The sequence below is a fragment of the Dioscorea cayenensis genome, chromosome 2 (genome assembly GCF_009730915.1).
Source record: "Dioscorea cayenensis subsp. rotundata cultivar TDr96_F1 chromosome 2, TDr96_F1_v2_PseudoChromosome.rev07_lg8_w22 25.fasta, whole genome shotgun sequence".
In the NCBI taxonomy this organism is placed as follows: domain Eukaryota; kingdom Viridiplantae; phylum Streptophyta; class Magnoliopsida; order Dioscoreales; family Dioscoreaceae; genus Dioscorea; species Dioscorea cayenensis.
Genome location: NC_052472.1, coordinates 131446 through 159068, shown reverse-complemented (window position 1 = coordinate 159068; position 27623 = coordinate 131446). Strand labels below are relative to the sequence as shown.

The 27623-nt window shown below is 35.9% G+C and overlaps 2 protein-coding genes, 1 non-coding gene and 1 pseudogene across 3 annotated transcripts; 2 read left to right on the top strand and 2 right to left on the bottom strand.

Annotated features, from left to right (window-relative positions):
* Nucleotides 1–3135: 3135 nt before the first annotated feature.
* On the bottom strand, nucleotides 3136–7226 carry LOC120279006 (serine carboxypeptidase-like 18). The gene is given in 13 exon segments (XM_039285832.1): nucleotides 3136–3219; nucleotides 3332–3377; nucleotides 3467–3580; nucleotides 3669–3787; nucleotides 3864–3935; nucleotides 4027–4179; nucleotides 4264–4325; nucleotides 5218–5300; nucleotides 6480–6604; nucleotides 6693–6781; nucleotides 6886–6985; nucleotides 6987–7023; nucleotides 7098–7226. Coding segments are annotated over 13 exon segments (1158 nt in total). The 5' UTR covers nucleotides 7172–7226.
* A 371-nt stretch (nucleotides 7227–7597) lies between these two features.
* LOC120279001 (putative serine carboxypeptidase-like 52) lies at nucleotides 7598–19160 on the bottom strand. Its single transcript, XM_039285819.1, has 7 exons — nucleotides 19107–19160; nucleotides 18895–19021; nucleotides 18430–18566; nucleotides 18235–18353; nucleotides 18033–18146; nucleotides 7849–7894; nucleotides 7598–7740 (listed from the first exon to the last, which is right to left on the bottom strand). The coding sequence occupies exons 1-7, from the start codon at nucleotides 19158–19160 to the stop codon at nucleotides 7657–7659; spliced, it is 681 nt and encodes a 226-aa protein (XP_039141753.1). The 3' UTR covers nucleotides 7598–7656.
* A 1573-nt stretch (nucleotides 19161–20733) lies between these two features.
* Nucleotides 20734–24230, top strand: LOC120280370 (annotated as a pseudogene).
* Nucleotides 24231–26446: 2216 nt separating this feature from the next.
* TRNAR-CCU lies at nucleotides 26447–26519 on the top strand. Its single transcript has one exon. It is a non-coding gene; the product is annotated as a tRNA-Arg (tRNA).
* The last annotated feature ends 1104 nt before the right edge of the window (nucleotides 26520–27623 follow it).

Genomic DNA, 27623 nt, shown 5'->3' with positions numbered 1-27623 from the left:
ATTTTGAAAATCTACAGATGAAGGACGGAGAATCATAACAACTATTTTGCAAGAACCATGGGATTGGCCAATAATATGCGGTTTCAGTGGGAGAAGATGGATGATGTCACTATTGTTGAAAAGATATTGCGATCTTTGACGATAGAAAATTTGACTACATAGTTTGCTCAATTGAAGAATCAAAGGGACATAGATGCACTCTCAATTGATGAACTTCAAAGCTCTTTATTAGTTCGCGAACGTAAGATCAACCGTAATTTTATTGCTGAGGAGCAAGCTTTGAAGGCCTCTACAACCAACAATTTCTCAATATTACGAGGTAGAGGTCACGGTGGAAGTAGAGGAAGAGGAAGAGCATATAGAGGCTACAGAAGTGGCAACAGAAATACTGATGATACTTATCTACAAAGTAAAGGAAGAGGACGAGGTCAACAATTTGATAAATCTAAAATTGAGTGTTTTAGATGTCATCGATTTGGTCATTACCGTTCTGAATGTTATACCAAGCTACCTAATGACAAAGACAAAGGAGAAAAGTCAAATTTTGCTGAAAATAAAGAAGCGGAGACTTTGCTAATAGCAATTCAAGATAGTCAAGAATCTCACAAGTCAGATATTTGGTTTGTGGACACTGGTTGTAGCAACCATATGTGTGGAAGTAAGTCCTTCTTTTCTTACTTAAATGAAGATTTTCACTCTACTGTTAGCTTTGGAGATTGCTCTACGGTGAATGTGATGGGAAAGGGTGATATTAATATAAAAACCAAGAATGGTTTTATAGAAAAAATTTCTAATGTTTTTTATGTTCCTGACTTGAAAAGTAACTTACTAAGTGCTGGTCAGTTGCAAGAAAAGGGATATACAATTACTATTCAAAAGGGTACTTGTGAAATATATGATCCTTGTAGAGGTGCAATTGCAATTGTGCCAATGAGTTCAAATAGGTTGTTTCCTATAAAGATTTAATGTGCTCAACCTTGTTTGATGGCTAAAACAAAAGACCCTTCATGGCTATGGCATTATCGGTATGGTCACTTGAGCTTTGGTGGATTGAAGACACTCCAAGAAAAAGATATGGTGATAGGGCTTCCTAAAAACACTATTCCCTCCCAAGTTTGTGAAGAGTGTGTTGTTGGCAAACAACATCGTACTCCTTTCTCTCAAGGAAAGTCTTGGAGAGCAAAAGATGTTTTAGAACTTGTTCACTCTGATATTTGTGGACCAATAAATCCTACTTCTAATGGAGGTAAAAGATATTTTATTATTTTCACTGATGATTATTCTCAGAAAACTTGGGTTTATTTTTTACAGGAGAAATCAGAAGCTTTTAGTGTATTTAAGAGCTTCAAGGTATATGTTCAAAGTGAAACCGGGAAGCCTATTAAAACAATTCGCACTGATCGTGGAGGAGAGTACTGCTCGAAAGACTTTGAAAGTTTTTGTAATTATCATGGCATCCGAAGAGAGCTCACGCCTTCCTATTCCCCCACAACGGGAATGGTGTATCGGAAAAGAAAAAAATCGAACCATCCTCAATATAGTGCGAACCTTGTTAACAAAGGGCGGAAATTCGAAGAATTTTTGGCCGAAGCGATGAATTGGAGCATTCATATCTTGAATAGAAGTCCTACTTTTGTCGTTCAAAAACAAAAACACCGGAGAAAGAAGCATGGAGTGGAAGAAGACCCAGACAATAGATCACTTCAGAATTTTTGGTTGCATTGCATATGCACATATTCCAGATGAGAAAAGAAAGAAGCTTGATGATAAAGGGCAAAAGTGTGTTTTTCTTGGGATTAGTGAAATATCCAAAGTTTTTAAATTGTATGATCCATTAACAAAGAAAATTGTGGTGAGTAGGGATGTTATTTTTGATGAGGAGAGCACTTGGAATTGGAGTGAGCAGCAGCCTACTTCAATTATAATTAGTGATGAAGCCAAAGAAGAAAGAGAGCAAGTCCAACATCAAGAAATTTCAACTAATGAAGCCTCAATTACTAATAAACTTTCACAAACAGCAACAGAAACATCAACTAAATCCCCTATTACTCGTGTCCGAAAAAGGCCGGCTTGGATGGCAGATTATGAATGAACAGATTTCAACCAATTTGAAGACCTTGCTACCCACTTTGCTTTATTTTCAAATTGTGATCTTTTATCTTTTGAAAAAGCGATCCAACATTTAAAGTGGAAAAAAGCTATAGATAATGAAATTCCATCTATTGAAAAAAATAAAACATGGGAATTGACTGAACTTCCCAAAGGGCAAAAAACAATTGGTTTAAAGTGGGCATACAAAACAAAATTAAACAAGAAAGAAGAGATGTCAGATTTGATTAGATTTACATATACTAATTATGCAGGAGATTTAGATGATCGGAAAAGCGCATCTAGTTATGTATTTATGATGGGTTTTGGAACTATCTCATGGTCATCAAAGAAGCAACATATTGGTATTCCTTCAACTACTGAGGTTGAATTTGTAGCAGCAACAACATGTGCTTTTCAAGTAGGGTGGTTGAGAAATATTATTGAAGAACTTCAATTCAAAAATGAAAGCATTCATGCAAGGAAGATAACTTTAAACTTATGAGATAAACATAAGTTTAAGGGAGGGTGTTAAGATAATGATGTTTATTTTAGTTTGGTTAGGAAATCTTTGATTTAAATATTTAAGTTAGTTGTGTGTTGATTAAAACTCAAATTAGTAGAGATTATCTTTTTAGAATTTTGCCTTTATAAAGGCTTCAATGATTATGAATAAAGTGTGCAGTTTTTCTTCATCTCTTCTTTTAAGTTATCAGACATCAGTGCACCACACATTAAATTACTCGTGGTATTAATTATAATTTGGAAGAACAAAAAAAATTTTAGCCACTGTCACCGTAACTACACGGTTAAAACATTTATATTTTATAGAAAAAGTCAAAAGATCTATTTCCTCCTGACACATAATTGAGATATAAATTAAAACATAAATAATATAGATGTGAGGAACCATATCACATTATTATAAAAAGAAAAACACTTGTAAAAACAAATTATTTAGAGAACTCATGTTCATATTGCAACATATAGAAAAACAAACACTACATGTGGATCTTAATTGATAAAACACATACCATAAATAAAAACCTAGAGCGGTTGATATGAAAGCCATCTCTTAACCATAGCTAGACTTTCCCTTGGTTTGTACTCTGGACCTGTGTGACCAGCACCCTACATGAATGAATATATACGTACAACCACCACCTTATTAGTATCTTTTTTTTCTTCCTTTTTGTGCTTAAAAAATCTTATTGATGATATTTTCCTTATGGCTCATACCTTTATATATAGTAGCAAATGTAAGATTATTAGCATATGTTCTTGTGTATCTAAAATTTTAATTCAAACAACAACATCAGTCTGCAAATATAGAAAGCATGTGTATTTTCAATAAATTATTATTTCTCAGTGAACTCACCCTGTTACTTGCCCACCAGAGAACCAAGATCTCCAATCATCGATGATGGAGCAGTTTAGAGATCTTATCCATGTCTGAGTTCCTATATGTGGTGCCGTCAGATCATGATCCCCACTTTTATTTATCAAAAAATGGTGTTAGTGACTACAGTATGAAGATTCATCAAAATGGAACATGATTTTGTCAGTAGGTCTAGCTCAACCTGTAAACAAGAGCTCGATAACCTCGGCTTGTGAGCTTGTGCTGGTATTTTACATTGCTCGGAAGATCATAGGCATACTGCAAATTATCATTGCATCTGATCCATTCTGGGACAGTTTTCTGCTTTGTATGAATGATAATTCAGCAATGCATATCATAAATGATATAAGTATCAGACTATCTCTAATTTATATACCTTTTGGATGTGGAGAGCATCCCTCACAACATCGTCGTTTGCCCAAATGCCAGATAAATAGTAACCATATGACTAAGATAACACCAAGAGAGTGTATGTTCTCATATAATTAAGTTGTATGTTCTTCTAAAACATGAAGGTTGGAAAGAAGGATGAAACTCACTCTGCATTTGAGAGGAGGAACATCTGGTGGCACAGTAAACATGTTGTGCCCATCCTTGAGAGATCGCCTTTCTCCGCTCAAATTCTTTTGTTTCGGTGATGCTGGCGGACACTTTGGCTCCAAAATGTGATCCATGTTGATTTCATCAAAGTACTGCATGCTCAAGAGGTCACAGTTTCAAGATCTCATATGTAACTTACTATATGTAATGTATGTAACTGAATTGCTTCTTGTCACCTTTTCCGCAACTTGAAGCTTCTTAGCACACAGAGCCTTGGTAGGATTTTCATAATCCTCTCCTTCACAAAAAAGAGTTGTGGACTGAGAAAAAAGAAATTTTTCTTTCTTTCATTATAATTAACTTCAAGAAAGATTTTAAAATTTTCGTTAGAACATACACTAGTGTACCATTGATAATTGAAAATACAGTAACAAAGTTAATTGGCTTCTTGATGTTCTAACGCTTGGAAGAAAAGTGCATGACTTTGTAAATCTCGTCAGAAATGATGCCCATATTATGAGCACATGGAACCCGAGCATTCGTATCGATGAATTCTCCAGTAAATGGATTGCCAAGCAAATATTAATTTCTGGTCCAATTCTATCCCTCCCAAATGTTCTTGGATTTTCAGAGGTATTTGTAAGATAGCTGACATCCTTAAACTGAACCTCTGGATTAAAACTATCAACCCCTCCAAAACCTCATTCCTGTTTGACCCTTGGTTATTTGATATCCCTCTTGCATACAAGCCCACTTTTCTTAATGTCTCTACTGATATCCATGTGTTTTGCCTTGCTGACTTCTATTTGGATGGTCGTTGGAACAATGACTTGCTCCTCTCCATGTTTGGTAATTACTTGAGTCTTCTGATTCCTAATCTTTGTCCTTTTGATCTTAGCAGTAACAACTTTTGGGTTTGGCATCCTCATTCATCCAATTTAAGAATTTCTTTTGTTATTTATAATCACCTTAATCACAATGCTGATTTGTATATGTCTTGGACTGGTTGGAATAAGCTTTGGAAGCTCCATACTGATCCCCTAGTGAAACATTTCATATGGTTGTTGTTGCATGGCAGAATATATACTACTGACTTTCTCAGTAGTATTAATCTGGGTCCCAAATCTCTGTGTTTTCTGCAATCTTTATTCATAGTCGATTGAGCACCTCTTCAAGGATTGTGGTTATACTATTCATAGCTGGAACTCTCTGAACCGTATCCTTAAGATCAGTATATCCTTTTCTGATAGTGTTTTCTCTGGCCTCTGGATCACTGACTATAATTTTTCCATTCATACAATTTATGTTATTGCAGCAAATATTTGGTACCTTTGGAAGGCTAGATGCGATGCCATTTTTAGCAACATCAGTCCTAACTTTACCAACATTGCTCTCCGAGTTGTCGCCTATGTTCAAGAATTTATGCAGGCTAATTCTTCTCTTTTGGGCCGCGCCTCGTCCTCAACAATTTCACTCAAGCTGATGGCCCCTTTCTCTTTTATGCTCACAATTGGAATGAGATCAACAAGACTGGTAAGCTGGGATTTTTTATTTCAAATCATTCTCACGTTGTTACACTCGCAGGCTGCTGTTGGTTTGAGGCCGCGTCCTTCGTTGAAGCTGGGATTAAAGCTTTGGGCATTGCTGTTAGATCCTCCATTGATCGACATCTGAACTTACGACGTATTCTTCACTGCAATCAAGACCTTGCCCAACTCTTATTGGATACTAGCAACCCTGTCTCCTGGCGATCTGCACTTGATGTCTTGGATGTCTCTCATCTCCTCCAAATTACAGGCAATCCTGTTTTGGCCCTCATTCCTAGTCGTTGGAATGGTCCTGCTATTGCTCTTACCGGCGCCAGCAACAACAATCACACGTTGAATCTGTTTCTGTCTAGTCACGAGTTACCGCGGTGGATCATGAAGACCTTTGTTGACTTTGGTTTCTATTTTTAGTTTTCTTCTTTGTTCTAGCTATTGTTTTTGGTTTTGTTGGTTCTTGTTTTACTGTTTTTGCTTTTTTGCTGTGTAACCTGCTAAACATTTTGTAATTTTTTTCTCTGTCAATAAAATTAGCTCCCTGAGCTCTTCCCTCAAAAAAATAAAATAAAAATAAATAAAAAATAACACCTTTACAATGAGTTTAGCCCTTCATAACAATACTCCATGATCATGATCAACATCCATATATATATATATATTACCTTTAGATTTAGAAGAGGCTGAGCACCAGATTCAATACATGCATATCAAACGTCACACTTTTAATGGTGAGTTACTACTTTTTATCTTGATTTAACACCAGAGTAAAAATGAAAATTAACTATACAGACCTAATAAAAGACACAGATTTAAGGTGGTTCTTCAGTCTTTAGTTGGCTTATTATATCAGATAGAAAAACTAGTTTTGTTAAAGACAGCTATTCATCTGGATCATTATCTAGAAAAACAAGGTGATCGGCACGCCGGTACCTTGTGATATCAGCTGAGTGATGAATGGAACAACCTTGCCAGCATATGAATCACCACCAACATACAGAGGATTGGATAGGAATTTTGGGTGATTAATCAGCCACTGTTATCACAACACAAGTTTGATTTTCACTACTTGTTATTCAAAGATTTGACACAAATGCAAAAGAACATGATGAGCATCAAGCAACTAAATACCTTTTACATGCAAATGCAAAAGGATGATACACAAGTGTTGGCAAGCTACCATTATACTTAACACTCCTGAACTTCAGAGGTCCTACATCAACTCCGGCATCAAAACAAAAACTTTTTTTTTTCTTTTTTCCTTTCAATTTTAACAACAAGAAAGAAAAAAAATAAAGAAATTATGAAAGACATTACCATTTTGAAAGATGAGGGCGCAGAAAGAAGAGCAACCAGGGCCACCAGTGGCCCAAAGAAGAAGAGGATCCTCAGCTAGATTTCCCTCAGACTCAATGAAAGTAATAAAAAAACTGCACTTCATCTACACCAACATACCTACAAAATGAAGCCATTTTTATAGATTAAAATCATCAAGTTTTTCATGAATTTCAGGGACAACTTCAGCTCACCCAGTCTCAAGGTGGAAGGAAAGTGGACCATGAAAACAAGGAAGATGAGTAACAATGGAAGCAGAGACGAACATAGGCCATAGGAGTAGTAGCAGCTGACACAGTCGTTGGGGACGAAGAGGATAAGAAGCCATGGCATTCTGAAAGAATGGCAAAGGGAGGATCCTTCTTTTTATAATTATTTGGATATCAATTCATAATACATCAACAATTGTCATGGCTCAAGGGCTCCTGTGACATTAAATATATTGACTTTTATCTTAACTTCAGCTACCAACTAACTTAGTGTTTCTCTTGAGGTAAAGTTTTCTCCAGACCCATGCTTGTGAGATGTAAAAGTCAGACAAAATTTTACTGCTTGTTTGGGAGAGGGTTTTGAAGGTTTTCTAAGGTAGAGCTATAGAGAAAAAAAACCACACAGAGAAAGCCATCTCTCTGAAAGGTCTTAATGAATTTACAAATACAAATTGTTTAGAGAACTCATGCCCATATTACAACCACATAGAGAAACAAGCACAATCATTGGATCTTATTTGATAAAAAAATATGCCATAAAAACTTAGAGTGGTTGATTTGAAAGCCATCTCTTAATCATAGCTAGACTTTCCCTTGGCTTGTACTCTGGAACTGTGTGACCAGCACCCTATAAGAATGAAAACATACAACTACCTCCTCATTAGCATCCTTCTTTATTTTTCCTTATTTTGTGCTAAAAAATTCTTATGGATGATAATTTCCTTGTAGCACATACCTTTACGGTAGCAAATGTAAGATTGTTGGCATATGTTCTTGTGTATCTGAAAATTGAATCCAAACAATAACATTAATCTGCAAATATAGAAAGTGTTGATTGGCTCATACCAATTGTTGATTGGCCCATGCCAATTATGTTCTTCATCAACATGGAAGGGCAAAGATGTCATTTCTCCTTCTTTGTCATGACTTGGTGGTAGGTGAAGAGAGTTAGTGGGGGAATATTTTTATTATTTGGGGGTAGGTGCCACTTACCCCCATCATTAGTGAGCCCTTGGATCAAAATGATCCTAGCCACTTAGTTTGTTTGGTGAAGGGCTATATAAACCCCCCATGACATTTGTTAAGACACACAAGTGAGAGTGAGGAAGTTAGAGAGAGAGAAGAAGGGTGAGAAGTGTGAGAAAATAGTTTGAGAGTTAGTCTATTCTCCTAGTATAAGAGAGGATACTGGTTTTCTCCTTATTATTAGAGAGAGTTTGTAGCTTCTGAAATTTTCCCACTTAGTGAATTTCTTCTATCCTTGCCCGTGGTTTTTACCCTAATTATTTAGGGGTTTTCCACGTAATATCTTTGTGTCCTTTATTTTTCAGCATTATTCTTATTTATTTTGCTGCGGTACTGCTATATCCAGTCCTACATTTCACAACAAGTGGTACCAGAGCCAGACTTAGGGTGTGTATATATATCTACTTATCGTATGCTCTGTGGCTGCCACTAATAGTGGATCCTCCACATCAGAAAATAAGTTAGATTATTATTCACCCTTTGTAGGAACTGGTTACTGCCTTTGAAGCAGTTTGTGATAGAAAGCGATGGCGAGAAAGTATGATATTGAAAAAAATTCAGCGGGAGTAATTTCTCCTTTGTGGAAGCTGAAAATGAAGGCAATCCTGAGGAAGGACAACTGTTTGGCGGCCATCACCGAAAGGCCAGCTGAGGTCAAAGATGATAAGTGGAATGAGATGGGACGGGGAGCATCATTGCCAATCTTCATCGGCGCTTGCGATGGGGGTTCTATCAAGCATAGCGAGAGAAGAAGGCGGCAAAGGAGATGCGGGATCACCTCACTAAGTTGTACGAGGCCAAATCACTCCACAACAAGATTTTTCCTTAAGAGGAAACTCTATACTTTGCGTATGGCGGAATCTACTTCAATGACGAGCACATGAACACACTGAACACTCTATTCTCCCAACTCACATCATTGGGACATACAGATAGAGTCAAGTGAGCGTCGCGGAAATTCTACTCCAAAGTTTACGAGTTCATATGATCAACTCGTCATCAACTTAACAAACAATGCCTCCACGAGACGGTCTAGTATTTGATAACATTGCAGTCTGTGATTACGGAGGAAGAGATCGCCGCAAGAACAAGGAAGACAAGTTAGCAAGTTCACAACAAGCGGAGGCCTTGGCGGTGGCGAGAGGAAGATCAACAGAGCGTGGATCCGATGGGAGCTACAATCATGGTAGATCAAAAATCAAGGAGTAAGAAGACTTTCAAGTGTTACCACTGTGGCAGAAAGGTCAGCTTGAAAAAAAGATTGTTGGAGTCTAAATAAAAAGGATTCCAATCCTCGAGGAAATGTTGCAAACACTTCGGATGATGGAGTAGCCATGGTGTGTGAAGCGATATCTACATCAAGTAAAAAGATTTGGCGATGTATGGCTTCTTGATTCACGACCACTTTTCATATGACCTCCCGAAGAGAATGGTTCCATCACTATGAACCTATCTACGGGGATACATGCTCTGTTGTAATGATCAAGCCTTGGAGATCGTTGGCATTGGCACCATCAAGCGAAGATGTATGATGGCACGATTCGGACTATAAAAGAAGTCCGACATGTGGAGGGCCTCAAGAAGAATTTGTTGTCTATAGGACAACTTGATGATCTTGGTTGCAAAATTGAAGTCCAGAACAAGATCATGAAGGTAATTCGAGGAGCGCTTGTATGTATGAAGGGGGAAAAAATAGCTGCTAATCTATACATGATGATGGGAGAAACTTTGCAAGAAGGAAGCTTAGGTTGCTACAAGTGATCCAAGTGAAAGATGCACAATGACATGGCACAGAAAACTTGGACACATGTCAGAGCAAGGAATGAAGATTCTTGCAGAAAGGAATCTACTTCATGGTCTCACAAAGGTAACATTACCCTTTTGTGAGCATTGTATTGTGAGCAAGCAGCATCGACTGAAGTTCAACACATCTAATTCTAGAAGCAAAGCAATTCTAGAATTGGTACACTCTGATGTGTGGCAAGCACCAGTTACATCTCTGGGAGGAGCAAATTACTTTGTATCATTTATTGATGACTATTCCAGGAGATGTTGGGTGTACCCTATCAAGAGGAAGGCTGATGTGTTTCAAGTCTTCAAATTCTACAAAGCGCGGGTGGAACTTGAATCTGGAGAAAAGATCAAGTGCTTGAGGGGCCGATAATGGAGGAGAATACTATGGCAAAGAATTTGATGAATTACGTAAACAAGAAGGCATTAAAAAGGCGATTCACTCAGACATACACTCCTCAACAAAATGGAGTGGCGAGGCGGATGAGCAGGACTACTGTTGGAAAGAACAAGAGCCATGATGGGAGCTGCAAGCTTAGACAAGAAGTTCAGGCGGAAGCGATCGAGCCCGCTTTGTTATGTGGTGAATCGGGCTCCATCAGCTGCAATTGAGTTGAAGACACCGATGGAGATGTGGGACTGGTAAGCCGGTTGATTATTCAAACCTTCATATATTTGGAAGTCATGTGTATGTAATGTACAATACCCAGGAAACTACAAAGCTGGATCCAAAATCCAGAAAATGTATGTTTCTAGGATATCTTTGATGGTGTTAAGGGGTATCGCATGTGGGATCCCACTGCCCACAAGGTTGAAATCAGCAGGGATGTTATCTTCATGGAAGACAAAGAACAAGAGCAAGTAGATGGTAAAAGCACTTCAAAAGAAAGCACAGAGACTACAACTGTACAGGTAGAAAAAGAAGCTGAAGCTACGCGGAGCATGAGGTACAAGAGCCGGTGAATCGAAGTCCCGAAGTTCGGGTCGGTCAACTCGTACAAGAATGGCACCAAGTTGGCATTCTGACTATATTATGGAGGGTAACATTGCTTACTGTCTTCTAGCGAGGGATGGAGAACCATCAACTCTTCAAGAAGCATGAACGATTCGGATGCATCTCGGGTGGATGGCGTGATGGAAGAAGAAATTGAAGCTCTTCATAAAAAAATAGGACATGGGAGCTGGTGTCACTACCACAAGGCGAAAGCCCGATTGGCAACAAATGGGTCTACGAGATCAAGCGCATAGCGGTGATGATCAAGTAGATCGTTATCGTGCTAGGCCGGTGGTAAAAGGATATGCTCGGAAGGAAGGTATTGACTTCAACGAAATATTTTTCACCGTGGTTCGACTTACTACGGTCACGAGTAGTCTCGGCGATGTGTGCTACATTAGACTTGCGACTTGAGCGATTAGATGTCAAAAGCGCATTTTCTTCATGGAGATCTTGAAGAAGAAATTTACATGCTCCAACCGGAAGGATTTGAAGAAAAAAAGTAAAGAGAACTTGGTTTTGCGGGTTGAACAAATCTCTGCATGCGGTCTAAAGCGAGCGCCAAGATGTTGGTACAAGAGATTTGATTCCTTCATCATGAGCCTTGGTTACAGATGATTCAATCTGAGACCCTTGTGCGTATGTCGAGAGGTTTGAAGAAGAAGATTTCAGTCTTCTTGTTCTTTGTATGTTGACGACATGTTGGTAACGAGGCCCCAACAAAGATCGTATCAAGGAGTTGAAGGCACAATTGGCTAGGGAGTTTGAAATGAAGGACTTGGGACCGGCGAACAAGATTCTAGGGATCTGAAATTCACGAGGCAGAAATAACAAGAAGATTTGGCTTTCTCGGGAAGACTTATCTAAAGAAGATCTTGCTGACGCTTCAACATGCGAGGCGTAAGCCAATTTCTACCCCACTTCTCGTTAATTTCAAATTATCCTCAAGTATGTGTCCCTAGCGGTGAAGATGAGAGGATGGAGATGTCTCGAGTACTCGTATGCATCGTGATGGGAAGCCTAATGTTCGCCATGATCCATACAAGAGCCCGGACATTGCACATGCGAGTGGGAGTGGTAAGTCGGTATATGGTGAATCACAGTCGAGAACATTGGAATGTTGTTAAGAGGATTCTCGGATATATAAAGGGAACCTCGGATGTTGCATTATGTTATGGGGGATCGAGACTTTCTTGTCGATGGATATGTTGATCGCTGATTATCGCGGTGATTTTTGATAAAAAGCAAATCCACTCTTGGATATGTGTTCACACTAGCGAAGGAGGCGTGGTTTGGGTTTCAAAAGCTGCGATCGATCGTGGCTACATCAGCGACGAGGCGGTATTTGGCAGCTACACGAGCCGAGCAAAGAAGCGAGTGTGGTTGAAGATGGTGTTGGAAGAACTCGGGTACAAACAAGAGAACATCACTCTATATTGTGATAACGAGTGCGTTGCATCTTGCAAGGAATCGACATTTCATTCAAAGACCAAACATATCGGGAGTTCGATACCACTTCATTCGTGAGAAAGTAGAAGAAGATGCGATGGACATGCAAAAGATTCAGTACCAAGGATAACCTAGCGATTTCATGACAAAAAGCAATCAGCGTGCAGTTCGTTTTGAAGTCGATCCTCTTGTGGTGCAGCGAGGCGTAAGCAACATTGAATGGCAAGGTAGAAAGAATGGTGTGAAGATCTGATTGTTTTTTAATCAAATCTTCAAGTGGGAGAATTGTTGATTGGCCCGTACCAATTGTTGATTGGCCCTATGCCAATTATGTTCTTCATCAACATGGAAGGGCAAGGATGTCATTTCTCCTTCTTTGTCATGACTTGGTGGTAGGTGAAGAGAGTTAGTGGGGGAATATTTTTATTATTTGGGGGTAGGGTGCCACCCTACCCCATCATTATGAGCCCTTGGATCAAAAATGATCCTAGCCCTTAGTTTTGTTTGGTGAAGGGGCTATATAAACCCCCATGACATTTGTTAAGACAAACAAGTGAGAGTGAGGAAGTTAGAGAGAGAGAGAAGAAGGGTGAGAAGTGTGAAAAAATAGTTTGAGAGTTAGTCATTCTCCTAGTATAAGAGAGGATACTGGTTTTCTCCTTATTATTAGAGAGAGTTTGTAGCTTCTGAAATTTTCCCACTTAGGGGCTGTTTGGTAACCTGCAAGTAGCTGCAACTAGCTGTATTGCAAGTGGAGTTACATGTAAAACATTGTTTGGTTACCTGTGAAAAGCATTTTACATGTAAAATATTTTGCACTTGATTGTACTATTGCAGGATTTCAACTTACAGCTACTTTTGTCATGAAGTTAAAATCTCGCAAAAATAATCGTTAAAAGTTACCTTCAAGAAAACAAAAACAACTTTTCCCTTTTTCTGAGACATCCACCCGATCCTCACCGCTCCGTGCTTCTCTTCTTGCTACGTGCTCGGGAGTTGGGATCCACCGCCAATCGACGACAGAGTACTTCTCCTCCCCACCGATTCTTTTTCTCTCTTTCGTTACGGCTTTCGGATGGCTCGGAGATCGATGGAGATGTGATTAATGGTCGGAGTTCTTCTTCGAGTTGAGATCGGCAATGGTGGAAGCAAATGCGAGCAACGGAGGCGAGTGAGGTTTTTTTATTTTTTATTTTTTTTATGGGTTTGGATTTGTTTTGATCTTTTGGTGGTGTTTTGTTTGTATTCAAATCTAAGCGGAAATTTGAAGCGTGAGCGAGTGGCGTTGCTCTGAATTTGTTTTCCTGGTATTCAAAATTTATGGCCTTTCATATGTTAATATCTTTATTAATGAAGCATTAAATTTCATGCCTTTTCCCTGGTATATGAGGGTTCAACTAACTTATTTGGTTTATCAAATCTAAGCATCCAATAAAAAATCTAGCGTACCATAAGCTTTTGAAAATCTCTGCATAGAAACGGATCCGTAATTTTTCCTTCTCTGCAAGGTTTATTTATTTTCCTTCTCTCCAAATATACTAAACTTTGTAGTGATGGCTTCTATTCTGTCAGTGGAGGCTACTTGGAATTTTATTTTTTAAGAGTTATGATTAGATATATATTTTTTAAAACATAGTTGTTGTGTGCTATTTGTGCAGACCCACCAATAGGTTACATAGAAAAAAAAGCAGAGAAGATGGGCTTGTATATCTATGTTGTAAAAAAAGCAGACCCACAAATGGAACCCACAAAAAAAGCACTTCATTTTATTATGCATTTTACTAGTGGGAATTATTTGCTAACCGTAAATCATCTTGTATTATTTTGCACATAAATCATCCCACTATTCTTTCATCGAGATTTGTCATACTTGGATATGTTAATTCTTTCCTTGAATGGTGATACTTATATTTTTTTGGTAATTATTTTAATTATCTTACTTATTGACTATTGCAATATGACTTATAGATGGAGTCAATGTCTGAAGATGAATATGCCGCAATTTCTTCCACTTTATTTGCCACCATCTTTGCATTAATGTGGTTTAGGAGAAGAAACCTTAGTTTGCCATGGGAGCCTTATTACAATAGAGATGCACAACGAGCAAATTATATTTCAAGAATAATAAATAGCTCCGATGAGGCTAGTATATCTATGTTGAGAATGAAAAGAGCATCATTTTTTGGATTGTGTGATCTTTTAAAAGCAAAAGGATTGCTATACAATACTTTACATGTAAGTGTGGAAGAGCAAGTGGCTATGTTTCTTCACATAGTTGGTCATAATGTGAGAAATAGGGTCATTGGAGTTAATTTTCTAAGATCGGGGGAAGCAGTTAGTCGATATTTCAATCATGTTTTTTGTATGCTATTGGAGAACTTCGGGGTGAATTAATCCAACCACCTAATATAGCCACAAGTCCAATCATCACCCAAGATCCAAGGTTTATGCCATACTTTAAGGTAAGAAATATAGATTTAACTCTAAATAATTTTTTAACTAATAGATGCAAGGTGTTAATAATTTTTCATTAATTAATAGGATTGCATTGGAGCACTTGATGGTACACATATTCACGCATCTGTTCCACACGATATTGTAGCTCGTTTCCGTGGAAGAAAGCCTTACCCTAGTCAAAATGTATTAGCTGCAATTAATTTTGAATTAAAGTTTACATATGTACTAGCCGGTTGGGAAGGTTCAGCACATGATGCACTTGTCCTTCGGAATGCTTTGGAAAGAGAAGATGGGCTTGTAGTGCCGGAAGGTATCATAAAATTATTTCAAAATTAACATAGTTAATCTAATACAATTGTGTAATTAATAGATTGTGGCTATTTTGTCATAGGCAAATACTACCTAGTGAGCGCCCGGATACTCCACCCGACCCGGTTTTATATCACTATTTCGTGGTGTCCGATACCATCTCAAGGAGTTTAGTGCACGAACTCCATCAAATAGCAAGGAGTTGTTTAATTATAGGCATTCCTCTTTGCGCACTTCGATTGGAACGAGCCTTTGGTGCCTTAAAAAATCGGTTCAAAATTCTAACATCTAGACCATTTTTCCCATTTCAAACACAAGTGGATATTGTCATTGCGTGTTGCATACTTCATAATTACATTTTACAAAGAGGTAATGATATATATGTACCAAATATTGAAGATTGAGGGAACCAAACACAAATGTACGTGAGGTGAGAGCACAAGCCCAAGCTCGTGAAGAAACAAGGGAATGGTGTGCAATCTGAGAAACAATTATGAATGATATGTGGATTAATAGATAAATCTAACTTCCTATGTTTTTAAGCATTGGGCTTATGGAATGCTATATGCTTTCCAAATTTTGTTGTTTAATTATACAAAACAAATCATGTGGTGCAACTTGTTTATGTGTTGTTTTCGTTTGTGATCTTATTCAATGTTTCCTTACATTTTTGAAATGAGTTTGTTATACCTTGCCCATTATTGAATAAGATCAATTTTTGATACTAATTACCTCAATGCTAATTATGTAATCTCGGATGGAGTCTCAAAACTTGACACAAGAAAGCCATGACTCTATTGGAAGGAAAAACATCAGCTAATTTCCGATGGGACAGCTATCATGACATCTTTCATGTTGGCATCTTTGGTTGAGCAAGCAAATCTTGGCCTTAAATCTGACAAAGGATTTAAAAGTGTTGCTATAAATGCTATTGCTAGAAATTTTGTGGGTGAAAAGGTTCAATTTAGCCGTAAGTGACACACATGTTTTCAATCGGCTTAGGTATGTAAGAAAAATATGGCTAATAATAAAGAAAATTAAGAATTTAAGTGGTGTAATATCATGGGATGATGTGGAGAAAAATAATCATGGGAGAGGAGGAATACCAAATATATATACAAGTAAGTAGTGACTTAGAATTTTTATAATATATTTTCAATATTTGTGCATTGACTTTAATTAGAGATTGCAGTATTTATCTTTGTAGGCCCACCCGGGAAGAGATTTATATTAATAAGCCAATTCGGGACTATGAAGAGATGGCAATTGTATGTGGAAATGATCAAGACAGCAGGATCTTTTAGTGAGAACAGGTGCTCAAAAGTTCTAGAAGCCCTAGGCACACAAATGGAACCACCACTAAGAGCGCCAATAATCAATCTTGATGACCAAAGTCAAGGCTTCGATGATTTTGGCGACATTGGACAAACTCAACCTCCTACAAATAACACACCGACGAGCTCCACCTCCAAAGCCAAAAATGGTAACAAACGAGGAAAAAGTGCTAAAGTGGATGAAGAAATCATGCGAAATGTTGAGCATCAATTAGGGAAAAATTGCAAATGCATTGGAGGGAGACAAGAGTCAATTTATTAGTAAGCAATTGCTTGATGAGATTATGACTTTAAGTGAGCACTACACTGAATATGATCTTGGACGGGCATATGACTATTTACTTCAAAAATCTTCCTTTAGCAAAATGGGTTTATGAACAAGACTCAGTCACTTCGTTGCCTTTGGATGGATGATTTTATTGATCAATTAAGGGGTGGTCGTCGAGCATGAGTTGTTATAACACCATATCATGTTGTTTTATCTTAACTTGGGATGATGTCTTTGGACAATGTTATGTTTTTGTTTTAATCGCACAAGTATCATGGGATGATGTCTTTGTTACGTGTTTATTTTTATTTTTATTTTTTTGTTTTTTGTTGTTGGATGGACAATTGTCCTGTTATATTTGAACTATGAATGTTGAATGTCGTATTTTGGATGAACAAGGCTTCATGTTTGTATTTTTGTGTATCATTATGTTGATGTGTACTATGAATGTCGAATGCCGTATTTTGGATGAACAAGGTTTCATGTTTGCATTTGTATGTATCATTATGTTGATGTGTATTATAAATGGTGAATGCCATATTTTGGATAAACAAGACTTTATGTTTGTATTTTTTGTGTATCATTATGGTGATGTCTATTATAAATGTTGAATGTCATATTTTTAATTTTTTTGGATGAACAATAAAAATAAAATTAATTAATTATTTATTATATATAAAGTATTAATTAATTAATAATGAATAATAAATAATTTATGTATTGTTGAAATGTAATCAGTAATTCATTAAATCAACTGATTAGTTTCCAAAATAAATTTAATGAAATTAATCATTTAGGTTTAAATTATTTTATGAAAAATATTAATTAAGTAATTAATTAATTGATTAATTATTATTAATTAGTAAATTAATAATAATAATAATAAGGGGTAATCTCACCCCTTCGACTACATAGTAACCATATCTTTAACTTACATCATACCAAACAGTAAATGCAGGCATTTCCAATTCTGACAAACCAAAGCAGAGCATGATGTAAATTGAAAATCGCAGGATTTTTCACTTTACACCCTGTAATTTTTATTTACATGTAATTTCACTTTACGTGTAACAAACAGTGACCCTTTAGTGAATTTCTTCTATCCTTGCCGTGGTTTTTACCCTAATTATTTGGGGTTTTTCCACGTAATATCTTTCATGTCCTTTATTTTTCAGCATTATTCTTATTTATTTTGCTGCGGTACTGCTATATCCAGTCCTACATTTCACAACAGAAAGCATGTGCATAGTCAACAAATTATTACTACCCATGATGATGTTCAGCAAACCCACCCTGCTACTTGCTCACCAAAGAACCAAGATCTCCAGTCATCGATGATGGAGTAGTTTAGAGATCTTATCCATGTCTGAGTTCCTATATGTGGTACCACCAGATCATGATCCCCACTTTTATTAATCAAAATATGGTGTTAGTGAATGCAGTATGAAGATTCATCAAAGAAAAACACGGTTTTGTCAGTAGGTCTAGCTCAACCTGTAAACAAAAGCTCGATAACCTTGGCTTGTGAGCTTGCACTGGTATTTTACATTGCTCGGAAGATCTTTGGCATAATGCAAATTATCATTGCATCTGATCCATTCTGGGACAGTTCCCTGCTTTGCATGAATGACAATTCAGCAACGCATATCAGAAATGATAAACATATCAGGCAATCTCTAATTTATATACCTTTTGGATGTGGAGAGCATCCTCACTCTGCATTTGAGAGGAGGAACATCGTGTGGCACAGTAAACATGTTGTGCCCATCCTTGAGAAATCGCCTTTCTCCACTCAAATTCTTTGGTCTTGGTGATGCTCGCGGACACTTTGGCTCCAAAATGTGATCACAGTTTGTTACCTTTTCATCAAAGTACTGCATGCTCAAGAGGTCACAGTTTCAAGCTCTCATATGTAACAATATGTAATGTATGCAACTGAATTTATTTTTGTTACCTTTTCCACAACTTGAAGCTTCTTAGCACACTGAGCCTTGGTAGGATTTTCATAATCCTCTCCTTAACAAAATAGAGTTGTGGACTGAGAAAAGAGAAATGTTTCTTACATTCATTATAATTCATTCGAGGAAAGATTTGAAAGTAAAGTAACAAAGTTAAGTGGATTCATGATGTTCTAATACTGGTAACAGATTTAACGCTGGAAGAGAAGTGCATCCATCACCTTGTAAATCTCATCAGAAATGATCCCCATATTATGAGCATATGGAACCCGAACATTCTTATCGATTACTTCCCCTGTAGCTGGGTTGCCAATCAAATATCCCTGACAGAATAACACCTTTATGATGAGTTTAGCAATCCACTACACTCATTTTCAAGCCTCAATTGATCAAGATTGTTAGTGCAACCGCACTATTTAACTGGTATGATTTGACACGAAGGCAAGATGACGTGGCAACCATGATGACAAGGCATAATTTATGACATGGACAACATGGTGACATGGCATGAAAACTTAGCTTGCAAGGCAAAACATCTTGAAGATCTTGGTGGAACTATTTTTAGTAAGTCTATAACATGGAGGAAAATATCTTGAATATCTTGGTGGAGTTATTCTTGGTAACATATTACAACTTGAAGACAAGATTATATCAAGACCATATTTAGGTGATTTGATTGAAGACTAAACATGGTAGAGCTTAATTGAAGAAATATCTAGTCATGGTATGAATGAAGGCTAATTGGAGATATGATTTGATGAATCCTTGATGATTGAGTTGATTGATTGAAGATCTTTTCTTGGGAAGATTTGAGGACCAAACTTGGGTGAATTGAAGATCAAGTTTGGAGAATCTTTGAAGACAAAACTTGGAAGGTTGAAGACTAAGTTTGGCAAGTTTCATGAAGACGCACAAGGACGTGCGCCCCTTGCGAGGTTTTCTTTTTAAAAAATTAGATATTATTATAAGGTTTTTTTTAAAAAAATTAGATGCATATTATGTAAAAATGGATAATGTATCCTCATTTATATATTTTATAATATTTTTTTGTTTACACATCTTTTTTAAAGCTGAAAATTAACTTACAAACTCAAAATATATATTAGTCATTTTTTCAGTTTTAAAAAATAAAATAAATTTTTATTTTTTGAACACGAGTTTAATTTTTAATTAAAGAAATCCAATTTTCTGCAATTCTTTCCCCATTTTTAATTCTAATTTTTTATTTCAAAAAATTAAAGTTTCCACATCTTGAAAAAGCCCCCATGTGATGGAGAAGAGAAAGCTTCATAAGATTCCCAACATTTGCATACAAAATTAACAGCCTCACCCCGACTTTTTTTTTGAAATTCTAATAAGTCCCTAATATTTTCATAAAACTCCCCAAAAAAAAAAGTGAGATTCACGTGTTGTTTATTAAATGCAATTAGACCATGGTGGGAAACCCAGACGGTCACCAACCCCTTCCACAAGCTCCACAATTGAACTTTTTTTTACCAAATGATCCTTATATTCTTCATAATATCCAAAAAGTCTTTGATTTTTTTTTTAACCTGTTATTTAACTCAAACTGGGATTCAAGCTTTAAAAAAAACTCAAATTACGGGAAAATTCATAGCCATTGGGTCCACTATAAAAAATATTATATACACGATGCTAATTAGCTATAATCAAAACTTGTTAAATATAATGTATCCAGGGTCTCTAACTATAGATTTAGATTTGTGGTTCAATCTTTTTATCGACCGGATGAAGATATATAAAAAAATCAGTATTATCTCCTACATGTATGACCTTCGATTATATATGAACCTATTTTTTATGATTCCACTCTTTTTAATCTATTAAAAATTTTCACCATCTGAAATTAAGTTACAAAACAACTGTTTCACAGGTGCTAGATGCCAAATATACATATATATATATATATATATACTGTCAGGACATCAAAAAAAAAAAAGTTTAGGAACCAGTTGATCAGAAAAAACAAGACCTCAGGGACCAGTTTGAAATTAGAAAATGACTGAATCTGAAATTATTGGATTTCGAGAGGGTAAATGTAAAACTGCCATTTCTACAGTTCTATAGAAGCAATAGTCCATTCTTTTCCTCTTCGCTCCTTTTGCTGTTGTCTATTCCTGTGATTCTTTCATCCATCGTCAATCTCGTTTCGGGTTCGTTCGTCTTTTTGATTGTTTATAGCTTGATTTTTTTCCTTCTTATTTTGATTTATGATGGAAGAGATAAGGTAAAGGTATGGAGGTTTTTTTTTCTTTTTGTTTTGAGTTTTCTAAAGGATTAGAGTTCATCTTGTTAGATCTTCAGCTTCGAAGAGGAAATTAAGACATTTCCTTTGAGAAAAATGTCAGCTTTTTTCTTTTGCGTTTCAAGAAACTTTGACCGAAGTTGGTGTTTTTTTTCATAAAAATTGGTTTTTTGTGGTTTTTATGGGGTCTCCAGAGATCCACTTTTGGGTTTTTCTTTGTAACTGATTGTGAAAGTCAGATTTTTTTTTCATTTTCACATGAATAAAGTTGGAATATGTTCTTTGGCTAGTTACAAAATTACGCCTTTTTGTTTCTTTTCTTTTTGGTTGTGAATTTGGTTGATCTCTGCTCCTCTAGGTTGGGTTTGGTGTTGAAAAATTCATCATGTTTAGGAGAAAGCACAGTGCTAATGAGGAGAATGATGTTGAGCACCAGCAAGCCAAGGTATCTGAACATCATTCAGTTTCCCCTTTCATTTTGGCTTGAAATCTTGTGAATGTAGTCCTTGTCTTGAAATTCATCTTCTTACCAGGTGAAGAAGTTCTACGATAACTTGGGATTTTTTTTTTTTCTTCTTGTTAGCAAATTGATGTTTTGTAATATTTGCATGGTTCTATGAAAGTTTTGTTAGATCTGTTGTTCTGCTTAAGTTTCACAATGTAGTTGATAACCTGGGACTTTTTTTGCTCCTTTCCTTCACTCCTTGACTTCTACTTTACTTTTTTTACTTTGATGCAAATTGTTGGCATTAGTCTTTTTGTGAATGTTATTTCTCTCTGATTTTGTGACAGTCATCAGTGCTCCATAACAAGTCAAGGCTGAACATTTTAAAACACTGATTGACGTCAGTTGAAGACTTTATAAAACAGTTAATTTGATCTAAACCCCCATGATCTTTTCTTGCTAATGTTATTTCTCTCCAAGCTGTGTAACAGTCACTGATGCTCTAGAACAAGCCAAAGATGAAAATTTTTGCTTCTAGATTCTATTTCCTGGTTTGCAAAACTCTTTTACTTCTACTTGACACTTCTTGGCTTAGAACATCAATGTCAACAACCAGTTCAAGACTTTAAATATGTTAATTTGGTTTAAACTCTCATGATTTATTTTGCTAATGTTGTTTCCTTCTGAGCAGTGTATCAGTCAGGCAATATTCTAGGACAAAGTCAAAGCTGGAAATCTGTTAGATTCATTTAGCTAGCTTACAGGACTTTTTTTATATTATTTCTATCTGATTTTTGTTACAGTCATCAATGATCTAGAACAAGTCAAAGCTGAAATTTTTAACTTCTGGTTTCAGTTTGCTAGTTTACTGAACTATTTGACTTATACTTGACACCGTTTGGCTTTGAGCATCGATCTGTTGTTCTGGGGACATTTTCATTTTTGTGCATTTATCTTATTGTTAATCTTACAGCTATGGTGATTTGAAACAATAAACATTTGCATTGATACCTATGGTTTGCTCTCTTCCAACAAGTGGATACACTTCAATTTTCTGTAAAAATTCCATCTCTTTATTTCACTAAAGCCACTCTTCTGTTTCTGTTTCCATAGTGTGCATTACTATTTGGATCATGTTTAATTGGAGTGGACATTAAATATTCACAAAAGTTGAATAGATGAATTACTTTGAGAGTGCTAAACCATTATAATAGCTCAGCCATTTGGTTACATAAACTCTTACAGCATATAGGTCAGCTTCTAGACAGAGGACTCTCTGCCTGTTTTCATCTTAATTTTTGGAAGTCCATGTTAATCATAACTGTGATATCAAGTGATTAGTGATTGACTTTTGAAAAGTGTCAAATTCCATGATTTTGATTCTCTACCCAAACATAGATTTGGCATTTTGATCCTCATATGCAAAAGCACTATTACCGAACTACAATATATTTGTTTGATTTTAATCTACTTTCTATGGTGTGTGTATATCTATTCTGTCTGGTGATTTAATATTAATAGTTTCTCTATTCATTTCGCCAACAGATTAAGGAGCTAAAAGCTGCTATTGGACCCCTGTCAGGGCGGAGCTCGCAGTTTTGCTCTGATGCTTGCTTTAGAAGATATTTGGAGGCCAGGAACTGGAATGTCGATAAGGCGCATAAAATGCTGGAAGATACACTTAAATGGCGATCAACCTACAAACCAGAGGAAATTCGCTGGGTGAGCTTTTTTGTACACATTGATCTCCACTTACAGCATGGACTTAGAAACAGTAATGTAAGTTAGTTCGATTGTGATCATATGTTTCTTCCAGCTCGAAGTTGCTATCGAGGGTGAAACAGGGAAAGTCTATCGAGCAAATTTTAAGGATAAAGAAGGGAGGACTGTTCTTGTTCTGAGACCTGGAAGACAGGTATGAATTTCATCGTTTTTCCATTTTCGCCTGATAATTTATTGGATGAGTGCTGCAGTATTAAATTATGAATATTTTCCAGAACACATCATCGCATGGCAATCAGCTTCGCCATCTAGTCTATCTTTTAGAGAATGCAATTCTCAATTTACCTGATGATCAAGAACAAATGATGTGGTTGATAGACTTCAGCGGGTGGTCGATAACAAATTCAGTGCCAGTAAAGACAGCTCGAGAGACGGTAAACATTCTGCAAAGTCATTATCCTGAGAGACTTGGAGCTGCTTTTCTATACAACCCTCCACGAATCTTCGAGGCATTTTGGAAGGTTTAACTATGATCATCAAAGAGTTCTCAACATTCTTTGCACTCAAAGAGTTAGCATTCATCGGTTTATTACATTAATGTGCAGATTGTCAAATATTTTCTTGACCCGAAAACCTTCCAAAAGGTTAAGTTTCGTGTACCCGAAGAATGAAGAGAGCATGGAGCTCATGCATAAACACTTCGACGTTGAGATACTACCAGTGGAGTTTGGAGGGAAGAATAAAGTCGAATACGACCATGAAGAGTTCTCGAAGATGATGATGGAAGACGACATAAAATCGGTAAAGCTCTGGGGTTCAGAAGAGAAGCTCACCATGCCCAAGTCAAGCAAACAATGCAGATATTGTTTCAGAGCCCTCACATGCTGCAACTCAAGCGAGTTGAGAGAATTGAATTCAAATGAAAAGCTTTAGTGATTAGAACGTGGGAAAATCTTATGCAAATGTTTGGCTGTTTACTCTGAAACTTATATGTTCATCTTGTTGGGTTCTCTCATGTTAAGAGGATTCAATTTGACTCAAAATGGTCATCACTTGAGGTTATATCATACTTATCTAATTTCATATAATCTTTGTGCTAGAGTTTAAAAATCTTTCTTTGCTTTTGTATCTATTTTGGTCTAATTATTGGTAGGGACGTTTAGCTCTATTTAAGCGAGAGTTTTTGAGATTTTTTTTTCAGTAAAAACTGAATTCAGACATCTTTAAACAGCTTCTCAATCATTTAATTAAAGTTCTAAAATTCTCCAAGGGCAGGTATTATTTCTATATAATCATTATCTCTAATTTAAAATATATATATATATATATATATATATAAACTCAAAATGAAAGCTGATAAATCTGTTTCATAAAATATCACAATATTCTTCATAAACATATAAACCTAACAAGAAAAACAGAAAGCCAGCAAGATTTCTTATCAAGACCAAATCCCAACGAAATTAATTTTCTGTCACTAATTTGAAACCATTCGCTCCTGATCTCAATAAGATTATTCATCAAGAACAAATCTCAAGATAAATTAATTAATTCATTTTTTCCTTCTAAATTACAAGTCAAGCACTACGTTTATATATATATATATATATATAGATAGATAGAGAGAGAGACACAGATTTTTTTTTTTTCTTTCTATCTATTATTTGTCATTTATCAAGAACAAATCTCAAGATACTGAAATCTGTTATTTGAAAAACAAATTTCAGTTTTTATTCTAGGTATATATATATATATATATATATATAAGTCAAACACCTATATATATAGAGCGAGGGAGAGAGAATGAGAATGAGAATGAGATGTGCATGCATATAAATATATATAAATACATATATGTATATGCATATGTATATATATTGAGAGAAAGAGAGCTCCATGCGTAGGCCTAAAGTAGAGAAAGGATCATCAATGGAGGAATCACTGGAAACAGGGTACACTCCACCAACACCATTAATATCAGACGATCATATCCGAACATCATCTTCATCACTTCCAACAATGAATTTCTCAGATAGGTTCCATGATCTTCCTCTAATCCTACGTGCCAAGTTCCACACGTCATGCATGGAAGTCATGCAAGCCCACGTAGAAGAAAAAATCAAGGAGATCCAAGGGCTCCGAATCAAAGACGTTGGACACGTTCATGTCATCCATGATATCAGGCATGAGCTTGACGTAGCTGCATGCATGGGATTTGACGTGGAGGAGTACGTGGATAGGCTGTCTAAACTGAGGTCTGTCTCTGAGAAATGGATTCCTTTGAACCTTGAGCTTTCTAGGGTTTGTGAGAAGATGAAGAGGAGTGAGAAGGAGCTTGGTGAGATTGAGAAGGTGCAACGTGAATGCAAGAAGAGAGTGAATGATGAGTACTTGGAGTTTAGAAAGCTTGCAAAAGAGGAATGGAGGAAGAAAAGGGTGTTGAGACATAGAGAGGAAGAAGAAGATGGAGAAGAGGAAGTGAGGAGTTATAATAATAATAATAATAACAGAAGGAACTATTAGAAATATTTTTGGTTTTACAAGTGTTTTTATTTATTTATGGTGAGATATGTATATGGGGAGTTCTCATTGGCTTGTTTAGGGTTACTAAATTCCATTATTGGACTTGTTTTTTCCTCTTTTGTTTTTTATAATTCTAAGTTCTTAATTTTGTTTGAGGTTTTCATTAATTTGAACAATATATATATGATGCTATAAATGGCTTTTATAGGGTTTCTATTTGCTATTAGAGGACTTGTTTCCCCCTCTCTCTATTTTTTTTTATAATTTCAAGTGCTTAATTTTGTAGAGCTTTTCATACGAATTATATAAATTGCAAATGGGTTATTTAGAGATTAAACTATTTATTTGTGTATGTACGTATGAAGCTATAAATATTTTTTTTTTTCTTCTCTATCATCTTCTACTTGATTAATTAGTTTACATTGGATGTTTTGATCATCTTCCTTTCTTTTATGAAAAGTATTTTTTAGTGTTTCCACTTTGAGTGTGCTTACACATGTCATGGATATGAGGACTCCTTTCTATTCTTATTAAAAGTGCCTATATGAAGTTTTCCATTCTAATCACATATATATCAACTTCATATTGAAGTCAAGTTTTTTTTTTCTCTGTTTTTAATTTTAATTTGGGATAAGATTCTATCAATTTTTACTTTATTTTCCCGATAATATTTTTATTATAAGCCATTTTTCCTTATCTAAATTTTCATATTTATATTTATACTAATATTAAAGTTATTTTCATATTTATAATTTTTGAAATATTATATTAAAGTTATCAATGGGAAACGAAGCGCCTGTAGCTCAGTGGATAGAGCGTCTGTTTCCTAAGCAGAAAGTCGTAGGTTCGACTCCTACCTGGCGCGAACTTGATATTTTTAATTTTTTCTTAACTATTTTATTTTATGATTTTCAATAGTCTTTTTTTTTTTTTCTCCAAATGATTTGATGTATTGTTTATGTTTTATATTTTGCATTTAATAATTGTGATTTTTTCTCCAACTAGTTGCTACATCTAATTTTTTTAAAAATACCTCTTAATTAAAGGATAATAAAATGATTGATGAACAAAATAGGTTTTTCACTGAGGCTTGATAGACTTCTGTTTTGTTATATAACTCTGCAGGAAAAAAAATAATATTTTTTATATGAAACTAATGAACATTGAAAGAACATTATTCTTATTATATTTGTTTAAAATATTTATATAGATAATATTATAATAATACTGTTTTACTGACTTAAAATTTTGATCATGATCGAATATTTGGATGTGTTTAAGAGTGGATGATTATTATGCAAAATTTGTATAATTATATTCATAAACAACTAATATCAAAAAGTCAAATTTTGATTTTATAAGCCTGTAAATTTTTATTCTGGCATGCCATGTTAGGATTTGGCACGGTGGTGCAGAGAAAAAAAAAATGAACAAATAATTTTAGTACTTTACAAGGGATGTAACTGTGTAAGTCTAGTAGGTAGTTTGCAACGACCAAAACACTAACAAAATATATATACTTCATCTTAAGGTTATCCCCCAAATTTTACTATTCATTCAAAGTTTTTTTTGAATGGACATTTGGCATGCTGTTATTGGTAAATAAAAATTATTTTTTTTAATTGGTTGATAGTTGCTCTTCTAACACTAGATCTCCAAAAATCTTATTGACTTCTTTTCTCCTTCTCCGTCTCCATCATCCACCTCTCCAATGGCCTTCATCTACGGCTTCTGCTCCTCCTCCTCCTCCTTCTCCTCCTCTTCTTCCCCTACCGCAGCTCTCAAGCCTCTGCTCCATCTCCTCCTTTTCTTCCCATGCCGCCGCTCTCAAGCCTCTCTCAATGTTTGTTGACACCTACGGCACTAGCAAGATTCCTGACAAGGAGATTCTCAAGATCGTGAAAGAGAATTGCTGGATCTCCCACTCTCGTGAGCGACGTTGGAGAACAAGGAAGAGGGATTCACCAAC